At 41.9% G+C, this 15,193-nt stretch overlaps 1 protein-coding gene across 1 annotated transcript in view; it reads right to left on the bottom strand.

The window, feature by feature from the left end:
• The window catches only part of ca12 (carbonic anhydrase XII), a 40,217-nt gene extending 25,479 nt beyond the window's left edge, over positions 1–14,738 (bottom strand). The window contains exons 1-3 of the mRNA XM_010865828.4: positions 14,638–14,738; positions 10,059–10,079; positions 882–1,061 (exon numbers count right to left, since the gene is read on the bottom strand). Coding sequence (XP_010864130.2) covers positions 882–1,061; positions 10,059–10,079; positions 14,638–14,701 — 265 coding nt within the window. The 5' untranslated portion in view covers positions 14,702–14,738. The remainder of the gene's footprint in view (positions 1–881; positions 1,062–10,058; positions 10,080–14,637) is intronic.
• Between the last annotated feature and the right edge of the window lie 455 nt (positions 14,739–15,193).

The following is a 15,193-nucleotide window of genomic DNA, read 5'->3' as shown; positions in this document are numbered from 1 at the left end:
TCCAACCCATGCTGCAGAGATATACAGTGGTCACTAGAGGCAGTGAGTCAGTTTTGACCATCCTAGATCATCCTGAACTCTTTTAGACCACTTAAGACCAACTTAGACTACTAAAGAACACCCTAGACCATCGTAGACCCCCGAAAACATTCCAAGACCTCATTAGTATACCCTAGACCACCACAGAACACCCTAGAACCGATACAAAACACCCTATAACACTCACCATCATACACTGTTGTAGACCACCCAAGACCATCCTAGACTACCTTAGAAAACCCTAGACCACCTGAGATACCCTACACCACCGTAGACCAACTTAGACCACCCTAGATGAGTGTAGTCCATTCTAGAATGTCCTAAAACACCCAATACCATCTTAAACCAACGCAACCCACCTTAAAACCCCTCAGACCACTGCTGAACAACCAAAACCATCTTAGATCCGTCTATACCACCATAGACTACCCAAGATCATCTTATACGACTGCAAATCACCCTAGATATCATAGACCACCTAATACCACTTTAGACCAGCCTAGACCCTCCCTAATCACCGTAGACCTCCCTTGACCCCTATAGACCTCCTGAGGCCATTTTAGACCTCCTCAGACCCTCTCTAGAGACAATCCTAGATCACCCTAAACTATATTTAGGAGAAATACCTGTCGAAAACTTGTAGGTCAAACTTTGTCAGGTGTGCTGGTTTTATTATGCCATATGTACTGTATGTGGAATTTATGAAAATAAACTTTATTTATGTACTCAATACAAATACATAAAAATAAAATAAATAAATATTTTTAAAAACATGCTATGTCAAACCTCAGAAGACATGAGCGTCCTCCCCCAGCAGGGACCATCAATACATCTTTACTCACCAGAGTGACCGTTGTTGCCAAGGGTCAGCTGCTCATTGGCTGACAGGTTATAGTTCTGCAGCTCGATTGGCCGTAGTGAGGGGTCAAAGCTCAGCTGCCGGGTCTGGATGTCTATGGGTGACTGAAACGATCCACCACAGAACGGGTAGTGCATTGACCAATGGTGTTCTCCATGTGGACCTGAAACATACCATAATTTAGAATATGATCACAGAACATATGATGCCTTTTACTTCATAGCAATTTCTGCTCCAAAATTTTTCAGTATGAAAAATCATATGCAAAACGGTAACTTGCCATGTCAATTCCTAGCTAATTAAAAGTGTTTTGTTGTAGTAATGTAGCCCATTATCATTCCTATAACGTTTATATTGTTTTCATTAAAAAAACAAATCATACTTTTCAAATGCATTGTCACATTGAACGAACTGGATAAAGGTTTGGTATAGTATCAACAACCGAGGTACGAGCGGCTTGGAGAAGCCGACCATGCTGAGACGTGTTCTTCCTCCTCTGCAATGCATCACGCTGAATGTCAGTATTTTACATTGGCAAGTATTTTTAATGAGTTACATGGTTCCAAATAACAAGTTAGTTACAAGTATGAAAAGTACACAAGTATTTACAAGTTTGGTAATCTTTTTTTTTACAAATGTGCAAAATGTTTTACAAATAAAAACATTATGTTGCAATTTTACCCCCCCACTGCTGCTAAAATACAGTCGCCAGGCAACATTTTAAATGTTATGTCTGAAAAAAATAAATAAAAAAAACAAAGCTAAGGAGATGCAGGGAACACTTCAAAGGCTGACCTGGGTTTATCCAGCTCTGTCCTGAACTGCCTTCTATATATATTCCCTGCTCAGTGCCCTGAGAATAGGGAACAAGGGGCTGTTTGTGCCCTACTTTAGACCAGGGGAAACATAGGGAACAGGGGGCTGTTTGTGCCCTACTTTAGACCAGGGGAAACATAGGGAACAGGGGGCTGTTTGTGCCCTACTTTAGACCAGGGGAAACATAGGGAACAGGGGGCTGTTTGTGCCCTACTTTAGACCAGGGGAAACATAGGGAACAGGGGGCTGTTTGTGCCCTACTTTAGACCAGGGGAAACATAGGGAACAGGGGGCTGTTTGTGCCCTACTTTAGACCAGGGGAAACATAAGGAATAGGGAGCTCTTTGTTCCTGGATGACCGGACCTTTTATCTGTATTCCCAGTCCACGTATTATTATATAAGGGAATATGGCGTGGCAACACTACAGAGGTGCCTCAGATGGCACGCTTCTCCCTACTGTGACCCCTAAGGCATCCTGGGAAAATATAGGGCACTATCCAGGGAACAGGGTGTAATTTAGGTTACATCCTGGGTGTGAGAGTCCTGTGGTTTGCTGCGGTCCTCTGCCTTGTCAGCAGGAGCCATTTGAGGGAGAGAGGGAGGGAGAGTGAGAAAACAGGCAGAGAGAGGGATGGAGGGAGTGAGAAAACAGGCAGACAGAGGGATGGAGGAAGTGAGAAAACAGGCAGTAAGAAGGATGGAGGGAGTGAGAAAACAGGCAGTAAGAGGGATGGAGGGAGGGAGAAAACAGGCAGTAAGAGGGATGGAGGGAGAGTTAAAACAGGCAGAGAGAGGGATGGAGGGAGTGAGAAAACAGGCAGACAGAGGGGAGACTGTTGTTAGTTGAAGAACCATTAAGAACGCGGTCTGTTTCCAAATGAGAGGTTCCTGAAAGAACAAAGGCACTTTCTGCACTTCAAGGCGTACGGTTTGGTGTACGACCTCAAACCTTGGCTGCCTTTCAGTAGTTCATCAAATATAACTTCCCATGCAGTCACAGCAATATGTTGGCTAGGACATGATGCTAGGATCAATGGGTTTGGATCAAGAAGGACCAAGATGTAACCAGGAGCTAGGAACATGGGAGAAAACACATTTGAAAGAAAGAAACTTCTTGGTTTTGGACGCAACATAAAGACATCCTGATCTCCATAATGTTTCCATTCAGTGAAGTAGAAGGAAGCACCTACCAGCTACTCTGCCTTGCTGGCTAACATGTTTCAGAGAGCTTCATGAAGTAAAAGATTCTATACAATATTAGCAGGACTCACAGCACTATACGACCAATTCTGACACCACCCAATTCATCATTTCATCAATTCATCATTTACAGTAAAAATACAATGTATTGTGAGAGATTGTGGGAGAAAACACATTAGTTTCATTAAACATGACATGTCCAGATAATATTTTTTTTGACATTCTACTGTCCGAACCTTCTGGAAGCCAATTTGACGACATCACAGAATGGAACAAAAGCACATGATGTCATGATTGTTGTAGGCCTGGTTGAGCTGGGTCAGAGCTGACGAATGTGTACCATGACATATCATTGTGATTTGGCTTTACGTTACCATAACAAATCACCATAATCTGGCTTTATGTTACCATGAGAAATCACCATAATCTGGTTTTAAAGAGAAATTACAGTGATTCCCAAATTACTATGAGAAATTACCATTATCTGGTTTTAGGTTATCAAAACATATAACAATGATCTGGTTTTAGGATATCATAATATATCACCATGATCTGGTTTTAGGTTATCAAAACATATAACCATGATCTGGTTTTAGGATATCATAATATATCACCATGATCTGGTTTTAGGTTATCATTACATATCACCATGATCTGGTTTTAGGTTATCATAACATATCACCATGATCTGGTTTTAGGTTATCATAACATATCACCATGATCTTGGCTTAATATAAAGATTTACAGTCCCAATCTTCCTGGCAGTGAGCAACAGTGTTAAGTTGAAGATGTTAACTTATGACTCATCTGGTGGTAGCTCCAAGGTAACCAGGGCAACAGTGTTTTGGTGAAGACGTTAACATATGACTCATCTGGTGGTAGCTCCGAGGTAACCAGGGCAACAGTGTTAAGGTGAAGAAGTTAACGTATGACTCATCTGGTGGTATCTCCGAGGTAACCAGGGCAACAGTGTTAAGGTGAAGACGTTAACGTATGACTCATCTGGTGGTAGCTCCGAGGTAACCAGGGCAACAGTGTTAAGGTGAAGAAGTTAACGTATGACTCATCTGGTGGTAGCCCGAGTTAACCAGGGCAACAGTGTTAAGGTGAAGACGTTAACGTATGACTCATCTAGTAGTAGCTCAGAGGTAACCATGGGTTTGGTGTTTGACTATAAGTCAAGAGGAAATCCACCAGGAAATACCAGGCCCATTCTCATAACCTGACTCATACAACACTCTGACCTGGCTCGGACTCAAACAACACTCTGACCTGGCTCTGACTCAAACAACACTCTGACCTGGCTCTGACTCAAACAACACTCTGACCTGGCTCTGACTCAAACAACACTCTGACCTGGCTCGGACTCAAACAACACTCTGACCTGGCTCTGACTCAAACAACACTCTGACCTGGCTCTGACTCAAACAACACTCTGACCTGGCTCTGACTCAAACAACACTCTGACCTGGCTCGGACTCAAACAACACTCTGACCTGGCTCGGACTCAAACAACACTCTGACCTGGCTCGGACTCAAACAACACTCTGACCTGGCTCTGACTCAAACAACACTCTGACCTGGCTCTCTGCTGATCTGCAAATCCACTGCTTGTTCAAAACTGTTACACAATCTTAATTGTTTACGGTTACTGAACATGATTTACTAGTGAAATAATAAAGTTGCGAAGGGATCTAATGAGAATATTAAGAGAATTATAATGAAAATTCCCTCAGGATGTTCTTACAGACCGACAAACAGAAAGACATCCTTCGCCTGGCACAGTGGTCTAATTCTGGACCTCGCAATAAAGGTCCGGCACTGTGGCCAGGAGTTGTGGAGTCGTCTTGATGAACAACTGGAAGAGTTAATAATGTTTAACACGCCTCTTCACAAGTTCACAGTTTTTGCAGCCCCCGTCGTTGTCTCAGCACCCCCTGACATAGCCTCAGCACCCCTGACGTAGGCTCAGCACCCCTGACGTAGGCTCAGCACCCCCTGACATAGCCTCAGCACCCCTGACGTAGCCTCAGCACCCCCTGACATAGCCTCAGCACCCCTGACGTAGGCTCAGCACCTCTGACGTAGCCTCAGCACCCCTGACGCAGCCTCAGCATCCCTGATGCAGCCTCAGCACCCCCTGACGCAGCCTCAGTACCCCCTGACATAGCCTCAGCACCCCCTGACATAGCCTCAGCACCCCCTGACATAGCCTCAGCACCCCCTGACATAGCCTCAGCACCCCTGACGTAGCCTCAGCACCCCCTGACGCAGCCTCAGCACCCATTGACGTAGCCTCAGCACCCCTGACTCAGCCTCAGCACCCCCTGACGCAGCCTCAGCACCCCCTGACATACCCTCAGCACCCCCTGACATAGCCTCAGCACCCCTGATGTTGCCTCAGCAACCCTGACGTAGCCTCAGCACCCCGTGACCTAGCCTCAGCACCCCTGACATAGGCTCAGCCCCACCCATCGTAGGTTCAGCCCCACCCATCGTGGGTTCAGCCCCACCCATCGTAGGCTCAGCACCCCCTGATGTAGGCTTAGTGCCATGCACTACATCCGACCTTCCAAGAGGAAATGTGCTGAATCTGAAAAAGTGGGCGGAGTTGTTGGCTCACACAAACGGACGATGTGTTGGAGAGACTGACATGCAAAAAAAGATGGACAAAACATGCCCATCGGAGTGACACGTAAACCCCAGAGCTGTATCAGAATTAAATGACACTCATTTAAAGGACACGATGTCTGTGGATGTTAATGGAAATGATTTCTCTCCCTCTCACTTCTGTCAGAAACAAGGGACCATAGTACTACCATATACCTGTTAGTCATAGTACTACCATATACCTGTTAGTCATAGTACTACCATATACCTGTTAGTCATAGTACTACCTTATACCTGTTAGTCATAGTACTACCATATACCTGTTAGTCATAGTACTACCTTATACCTGTTAGTCACAGTACTACCATATACCTGTTAGTCATAGTACTACCATCTACCTGTTAGTCATAGTACTACATTATACCTGTTAGTCATAGTACTACCATATACCTGTTAGTCATAGTACTACCATATACCTGTCAGTCATAGTACTACCTTATACCTGTTAGTCATAGTACTACCATATACCTGTTAGTCATAGTACTACCATATACCTGTTAGTCATAGTACTACCATCTACCTGTTAGTCATAGTACTACCTTATACCTGTTAGTCATAGTACTACCATATACCTGTTAGTCATAGTACTACCATATACCTGTTAGTCATAGTACTACCATATACCTGTCAGTCATAGTACTACCTTATACCTGTTAGTCATAGTACTACCATATACCTGTTAGTCATAGTACTACCATATACCTGTTAGTCATAGTACTACCATCTACCTGTTAGTCATAGTACTACCTTATACCTGTTAGTCATAGTACTACCATATACCTGTTAGTCATAGTACTACCTTATACCTGTTAGTCATAGTACTACCATATACCTGTTAGTCATAGTACTACCATCTACCTGTTAGTCACAGTACTACCATATACCTGTTAGTCATAGTACTACCATATACCTGTCAGTCATAGTACTACATTATACCTGTTAGTCATAGTACTACCATATACCTGTTAGTCATAGTACTACCATATACCTGTTAGTCATAGTACTACCATCTACCTGTTAGTCATAGTACTACCATATACCTGTCAGTCATAGTACTACCATATACCTGTCAGTCATAGTACTACCTTATACCTGCTAGTCATAGTAATACCTTATACCTGTTAGTCATAGTACTACCATCTACCTGTTAGTCATAGTACTACCATATACCTGTTAGTCACAGTACTACCATATACCTGTCAGTCATAGTACTACCTTATACCTGTTAGTCATAGTAATACCTTATACCTGTTAGTCATAGTACTACCATATACCTGTTAGTCATAGTACTACCTTATACCTGTTAGTCATAGTACTACCTTATACCTGTTAGTCATAGTACTACCATATACCTGTTAGTCATAGTACTACCATCTACCTGTTAGTCACAGTACTACCATATACCTGTTAGTCATAGTACTACCATATACCTGTCAGTCATAGTACTACATTATACCTGTTAGTCATAGTACTACCATATACCTGTTAGTCATAGTACTACCATATACCTGTTAGTCATAGTACTACCATCTACCTGTTAGTCATAGTACTACCATATACCTGTCAGTCATTGTACTACCATATACCTGTCAGTCATAGTACTACCTTATACCTGCTAGTCATAGTAATACCTTATACCTGTTAGTCATAGTACTACCATCTACCTGTTAGTCATAGTACTACCATATACCTGTTAGTCATAGTACTACCATATACCTGTCAGTCATAGTACTACCTTATACCTGTTAGTCATAGTAATACCTTATACCTGTTAGTCATAGTACTACCATATACCTGTTAGTCATAGTACTACCTTATACCTGTTAGTCATAGTACTACCATATACCTGTTAGTCATAGTACTACCATCTACCTGTTAGTCACAGTACTACCATATACCTGTTAGTCATAGTACTACCATATACCTGTCAGTCATAGTACTACCTTATACCTGTTAGTCATAGTACTACCATATACCTGTTAGTCATAGTACTACCATATACCTGTTAGTCATAGTACTACCATATACCTGTTAGTCATAGTACTACCATATACCTGTTAGTCATAGTACTACCATATACCTGTCAGTCATAGTACTACCTTATACCTGTTAGTCATAGTAATACCTTATACCTGTTAGTCATAGTACTACCATATACCTGTTAGTCATAGTACTACCATCTACCTGTTAGTCATAGTACTACCATATACCTGTTAGTCACTGTACTACCATATACCTGTCAGTCATAATACTACCTTATATCTGTTAGTCATAGTAATACCTTATACCTGTTAGTCATAGTACTACCATATACCTGTTAGTCATAGTACTACCATCTACCTGTCAGTCATAGTACTACCATATACCTGTCAGTCATAGTACTACCTTATACCTGTTAGTCATAGTACTACCATATACCTGTCAGTCATAGTACTACCATATACCTGTTAGTCATAGTACTACCATATGCCTGTCAGTCATAGTACTACCTTATACCTGTTAGTCACAGTACTACCATATACCTGTTAGTCATAGTACTACCATCTACCTGTTAGTCATAGTACTACCATATACCTGTTAGTCATAGTACTACCATATACCTGTTAGTCATAGTACTACCATATACCTGTCAGTCATAGTACTACCTTATACCTGTTAGTCATAGTAATACCTTATACCTGTTAGTCATAGTACTACCATATACCTGTTAGTCATAGTACTACCATCTACCTGTTAGTCATAATACTACCTTATACCTGTTAGTCATAGTACTACCATATACCTGTTAGTCACAGTACTACCATATACCTGTCAGTCATAATACTACCTTATATCTGTTAGTCATAGTAATACCTTATACCTGTTAGTCATAGTACTACCATATACCTGTTAGTCATAGTACTACCATATACCTGTCAGTCATAGTACTACCATATACCTGTCAGTCATAGTACTACCTTATACCTGTTAGTCATAGTACTACCATATACCTGTCAGTCATAGTACTACCATATACCTGTTAGTCATAGTACTACCATATACCTGTCAGTCATAGTACTACCTTATACCTGTTAGTCACAGTACTACCATATACCTGTTAGTCATAGTACTACCATCTACCTGTTAGTCATAGTACTACCATATACCTGTTAGTCATAGTACTACCATATACCTGTCAGTCATAGTACTACCTTACACCTGTTAGTCATAGTACTACCATATACCTGTCAGTCATGGTACTACCATATACCTGTTAGACATAGTACTACCATATACCTGTTAGTCATAGTACTACCATATACCTGTCAGTCATAGTACTACCATATACCTGTCAGTCATAGTACTACCTTATACCTGTTAGTCATAGTAATACCTTATACCTGTTAGTTATAGTACTACCATCTACCTGTTAGTTATAGTACTACCATATACCTGTCAGTCATAGTACTACCATATACCTGTCAGTCATAGTACTACCTTATACCTGTTAGTCATATTAATACCTTATACCTGTTAGTCATAGTACTACCATATACCTGTTAGTCATAGTACTACCTTATACCTGTTAGTCACAGTACTACCATATACCTGTAAGTCATAGTACTACCATCTACCTGTTAGTCATAGTACTACCATATACCTGTCAGTCAAAGTACTACCATATACCTGTCAGTCATAGTACTACCTTATACCTGTTAGTCATAGTACTACCTTATACCTGTTAGTCATATTAATACCTTATACCTGTTAGTCATAGTACTACCATATACCTGTTAGTCATAGTACTACCTTATATCTGTTAGTCATAGTACTACCATCTACCTGTCAGTCATAGTACTACCATATACCTGTCAGTCATAGTAATACTGTATACCTGTTAGTAATGGTAATACTTTATACCTCTTTGTCATAATAATACTCTATACCTGTTAGTAACATGAATACCATATACCTGTTAGTAATGGTAATACCATATACCTGTTAATCATAGTAATACCGTATACCTGTTTAAGCAGACGGTTTAATAGTTGTTGTTATTACAAGTGAATTAAAATGATGTTATTATTACAGATGGTTTAACAGATGTTGTAATTACAGGTGGTTTAACAGGTGGAATAACAGGTGCAACATAATGCTCATTTTAGCCAGCTCCCTACAGTACTGTAAATGCCCAATCATAAAATACCCTAGCAATAGGATTGATACAAAACAGCTATAAAACTGAACTACTGTTGGCTTTCATTACTCTTCATGGCACTTATTGGCCACCTTAACAATGACTTTCTGTGATCCAGGGTGGGAGAGAGGTCTGAGGAAGGGGAAGCAGCATGGACACAGTCAGACAGACAGTCAGGCAGACAGAGAGGCAGACAGAAAGGCAGTTAGAAAGTCACTTGGAACAGTCAGTCAGTGTTGTGCCCCTGGAATAATTCAAACTCAGATTATTATGAGACAGAAATATATTTGACTCACCAGTGTATGTCCACTTAGCCCCTGAAAAATATAGAGAAATGAAAATAAATGTATCATAATAACATTCAGGTCTTCATACTTATTTGGGTGTCATATAAACCTTATCTGATGAAGTTCTGAAATGGTCCGTGGCCCAACCACACTGCGCAGGGTAGTGTCCTAAATTATTCTGAAATGGTGCATGGCCCAAATGACACCCTATTTCCTATAATAGTGTACTTCTTTAGACAACTAAATTCCCTACATAGTACAATAATTTAGACCAAAATCCTATTCTTTATTCCGTTCCACTCCATTCCCTATAAAGTATACTACTTTGTGTTCCTATAGGAGACCATTTTGGAAGCATCACCAGAGTTAGTTAATGAAGAGATGGAATGACAGTAGCATAATTAGTCCCTAAAGACACAGAGTGATTTCACGCAGCGACCACACGGCTGCAGCCCAAGGTTAGCTACACCAAGGTCGTGAGTCCCATTATTGAAGCTAAGAATCATATACAACAAATCAGGACAGTAACGGATGGTTCGCAATGTATGTTATTGGCACACAGAAGAAAAAATGACAGGGTCAAGCTTTAAAAAAAATGTCAGTGGTGGGTTTTATGTTTTATAAATGTAGTGCAGGAGAGGGTTATGAAAATCCAATATTTCTTAGCGTTTTAAAATGAGTTGGTTATTATCTCAATGTGTACCCAGTAGTGATGGGCATTTCGGTACTTTTCAGTGAGCTGGCTCATTCAGATCAGCTCACCAAAAAGAACTATTCATTAGAACTATTTAATAAAATTAGAACTATTTAATAAAATATGTTTTGTATTTTTTCAAGTCAAAGTTTGCGATAGTTTGACTATGATTGGTGTTAAAACAGTTCTAATGAAATTATTAAATGAAATCACACACTACCTTAACCACAATGTATTTAAAATACATTGGTTTGTTACAGAAAATAATGCCATAAAACATTTGCATTTAAAGTATAACATATACAAAAAAGTATAATTTTAATGTATATAAACAAAGTGCATATAAATCTAACCATTCAAAATGAATACAATCTGAACAGAATAATTGGATTGCTTTTGGAGCTGTGAACTGTGTGGCCAGGTGTCCTATAGAAAGGATAGACATTTTTGAGAGGCAACTTGGACATCAGGGAGCCCTTGTTGAAATTGAAAGTTTTGCACTGTATGGTCATTTTATGCATATTCTATTACATTCTACTGTATGCACAACATGCACTCATTCAGGCCTATTTATCTATAAGAATAAAATAGACAAAACCATAATAACAAACCCATCAGTGAAAATGAGTGTCAGTGAGTGAACTTGTTCTTTCCTCCATTATCTTCGACGGTGTGTAATTGGTTATGGAAGCATTTTGCCGAGCTGCTTTAGATAAGTGTCCAACAGCCTGTACACATGATGTCCGTAATTGTTATTTACGGTAACGAATGAATTAAAACGTTATTGAAGACTGATATCAGCCTGCGTGGTCAGTCCTTAGTACTTTTAACTACAACAACTTTGCCTATTTTGTGCCAAATGTCACTTTTGTTTTGCTGTTTTGAACACCCCTTGATTACCTACTAGAAATTAGCATGAAATCCAATGCATTTCTTTATTTTCTGTGAAGTTTAAACAAATAACTATTGATAATTAGACCTCCGATCTCTGTCCGTGATGCTGAAATATGGGTCAAAATAGAAACGATGCAAGGTGTTTTCACAGCTCTCTCTAAGTTGCGCATTGGTGCGGTTTATACACGGTTCGGCTACAAACGGGTAATTACGGTAGTCTGAGCAGACAGTCAGAACCAATGAGTGCTTGAGCATTTAGTCTTATATTATTTTATTAATTTTTTCGTTCTTTTAATTAGATAATTATATTCATTTAAACCGTTTGATTATTACCATACCATATCATCTTCTACCGCTTATCCGGGGCCGGGTCGCGGGGGCAGCAGTCTAAGCAGGGATGCCCAGACTTCCCTCTCCCCAGACACTTCCTCTAGCTCTTCCGGGGGGACACCGAGGCGTTCCCAGGCCAGCCGGGAGACATAGTCCCTCCAGCGTGTCCTAGGTCTTCCCCGGGGTCTCCTCCCGGTGGGACGGGACCGGAACACCTTCCCAGGAAGGCGTTCTGGAGGCATCCGAAAAAGATGCCCAAGCCACCTCAGCTGACCCCTCTCGATGTGGAGGAGCAGCGGCTCTACTCTGAGCTCCTCCCGGGTGACCGAGCTTCTCACCCTATCTCTAAGGGATCGCCCAGCCACCCTGCGGAGAAAGCTCATTTCGGCCGCCTGTATCCGGGATCTTGTCCTTTCGGTCATGACCCAAAGCTCATGACCATAGGTGAGAGTAGGAACGTAGATTGACTGGTAAATCGAGAGCTTCGCCTTGCGGCTCAGCTCTTTCTTCACCACGACAGACCGATACATCGACTGCATTACTGCAGAAGCTGCACCGATTCGTCTGTCAATCTCCCGTTCCATCCTTCCCTCACTCGTGAACAAGACCCCTAGATACTTAAACTCCTCCACTTGAGGCAGGCACTCTCCACCAACCTGAAGTGGGCAAGCCACCCTTTTCCGACTGAGGACCATGGCCTCGGATTTGGAGGTACTGATTTTCATCCCCACCGCTTCACACTCGGCTGCAAACCGTCCCAGCGCATGCTGAAGGTCCTGGTTAGAAGGGGCCAACACGACAACATCATCTGCAAAGAGCAGAGACGAAATTGTGTGGTCCCCAAACCTGACACCCACCGGCCCCTAGCTGCGCCTAGAAATTCTGTCCATAAAAATTACGAACAGAACGGGTGACAAAGGGCAGCCCTGCCGGAGTCCAACATACACTGGGAACAAGTCTGACTTACTGCCGGCAATGCGGACCAAGCTCCTGCTTCGGTTGTACAGGGACCTGACAGCCCTTAGCAAAGGACCCAGGACCCCATATTCCCCAAGCACCCTCCACAAGATGCTGCGAGGGACACAGTCGAATGCCTTCTCCAAATCCACAAAACACATGTGGATTGGTTGGGCAAACTCCCATGAACCCTCCAACACCCCGTTTGATTATTCGTATCTTAATTTTTTTTTATAGATTTATAAAAATAGAGCCGAGTCGTTCGCGAACGTCCCATCACTAGTACCCAATCCTGCGTGCATCACCTACTGTATTTACCTTTGACAGGCTGTTCAGGTGGCGCGAGACAGATCGCAACAGTATAGAGTTGAGACCAGTGCGGCTGTTGCTGTGTGGTAAGAAAAAAGCGCACGTCCTCGCCTCTATCCAGGACTGTATCCACAAAGCCAGGCATTGTGCCCATCAAGTCGCATGGCAAATAAACGAGGAATTAAAACTCTCCAATGTACAGCTTTGTACATTAAGGGAGAAGCGCAGTATCGTGGACATGTTTTGATATAGGCCAGTTTTGACTGGCCATGGGAAATAGAATGACAACGCGAATTGAAGTGTAGACACAAAGGCTACCTCGCAACTGAATACTAATCAGCGAAATGATATATCACAGACATTGGTTTCGCTTTCTGAGAGATCCAGCCACTGAACACAGTTCGAGGGGTTCCTTGAAGCTGGGAGACCCATGGACATGAGGAGGATTTCACGAACTGTTAACGGGACTGAAATGTACTGATAGTTAAACCTGTCAGACCGCGGTTTAACCTGCTGGGAAACGTAGGCCTAAGACAAATATGTGTACAAATAGTTAATACTTTTGGACAATAATATAATGTTTGAACTTCTTTATACTGACAAGGCCGCACCGGTTCTCAAATGTTGTTCGTTGCCGATAAACTTGGTTATGAATAAGGTTGGGGATGCCTGCTTTAATATGTTTGGAGATTTATTGGTAGGTGCTGGATTAGAAAAATACTGCCTAACAAGGTAACCCTAACCCTAACCGCGTTTTACACGGAATTTAGTTGTTATTTTGGATAGTGCTTATAGGGGAGGTCTCTTGTTTAGTTTTTTGTGGTCAGATAGGGCACCCTCCCTCAGACATGAAGGCTAGCGTTAGTAGCAGTGGGTCAGTTTCTGCCTCCAATATCATTCCATGAAAAGCTACTTGCAACTGGTTAAATCCGTACTTCTAGTCAGTACTGGTCTGATTCAGTAACTCAAACAAACAGGTGCCAATTATCAGAACAGACAGACCCAAACAGAGTAACTGTATTATCAGCTGACATGATTCAACATGCCAGTAGATTTAATGGGAACTGGGATACAGCATATTAAATCTCTCACACCGTCGGGTTCCATCGTGGTCAAAGCAATAATCATACCTTTAAACATATATGAAATATAGAAACTTTTGGTAACATGCAAAGATATATGCACTGCAAACTTGTCAAATAGCCTCTGATCTGGAAGTCTGAACTATAGCAAGTTACATAAGCATTTTCTTGTATTGGTTTAAAACGTTAATTCATATGATGACAACAATAAGAACAACACCAGAGCCATATTACACGTCATAAAAGTTAATCAAAAGCTTTTTTATCAAGTATACAAAATCCCTGCAACTAGCAGGTCAAGTGTCAATCGTCCTGTTCTTACCATGCAGTCGGGTGAACAGAGTCCCCACAGAGAGCAGAAGATATAACAGGCTCTGGCTCTGCATGTTTTTACCTCCTCAAAGGAATCTCCCGTTGAAGACGCGCGAGACGCACCGGCGAATTTCGAACCCGACTTTATAGAAGCCCCGCTTGTCCGCATAGCGCCAAGCCATGACGTCAGAACCACATTTAACTAGCCCCCAGTGTTTCGTCTGCGTCCTTCTCGATCGCCTGTCACCGGCCCCCAAGTCTAGCTGACAGTTCAGAATAAGCAACTACAGCATCTGACAGTACACTCAACACCGCGCGTTGTGGACAACGTAATCAAAACCTGTAGACACACACACATACACACACACACTTATCACCACGGGACAATTGAATCCGTGCGCGCCTGCAACAAAATTAATTCCTGACACGTGTACTGGTACAACTATGGGAGAACTCCAGCGCGTCAAAATTCCACAACTCCCACGACGGTGTTCTGAACAGCGCCCACACTGGGAACGGCACATCTCTGTGATCAGGGAGCTGCATCTAATCTAGCCTATGAGGGT

Source organism: Esox lucius, chromosome 19 (genome assembly GCF_011004845.1).
Source record: "Esox lucius isolate fEsoLuc1 chromosome 19, fEsoLuc1.pri, whole genome shotgun sequence".
NCBI lineage: Eukaryota > Metazoa > Chordata > Actinopteri > Esociformes > Esocidae > Esox > Esox lucius.
Note: the sequence above shows the minus strand (reverse complement) of the source record. Positions and strands in the feature narration are given on the sequence as shown.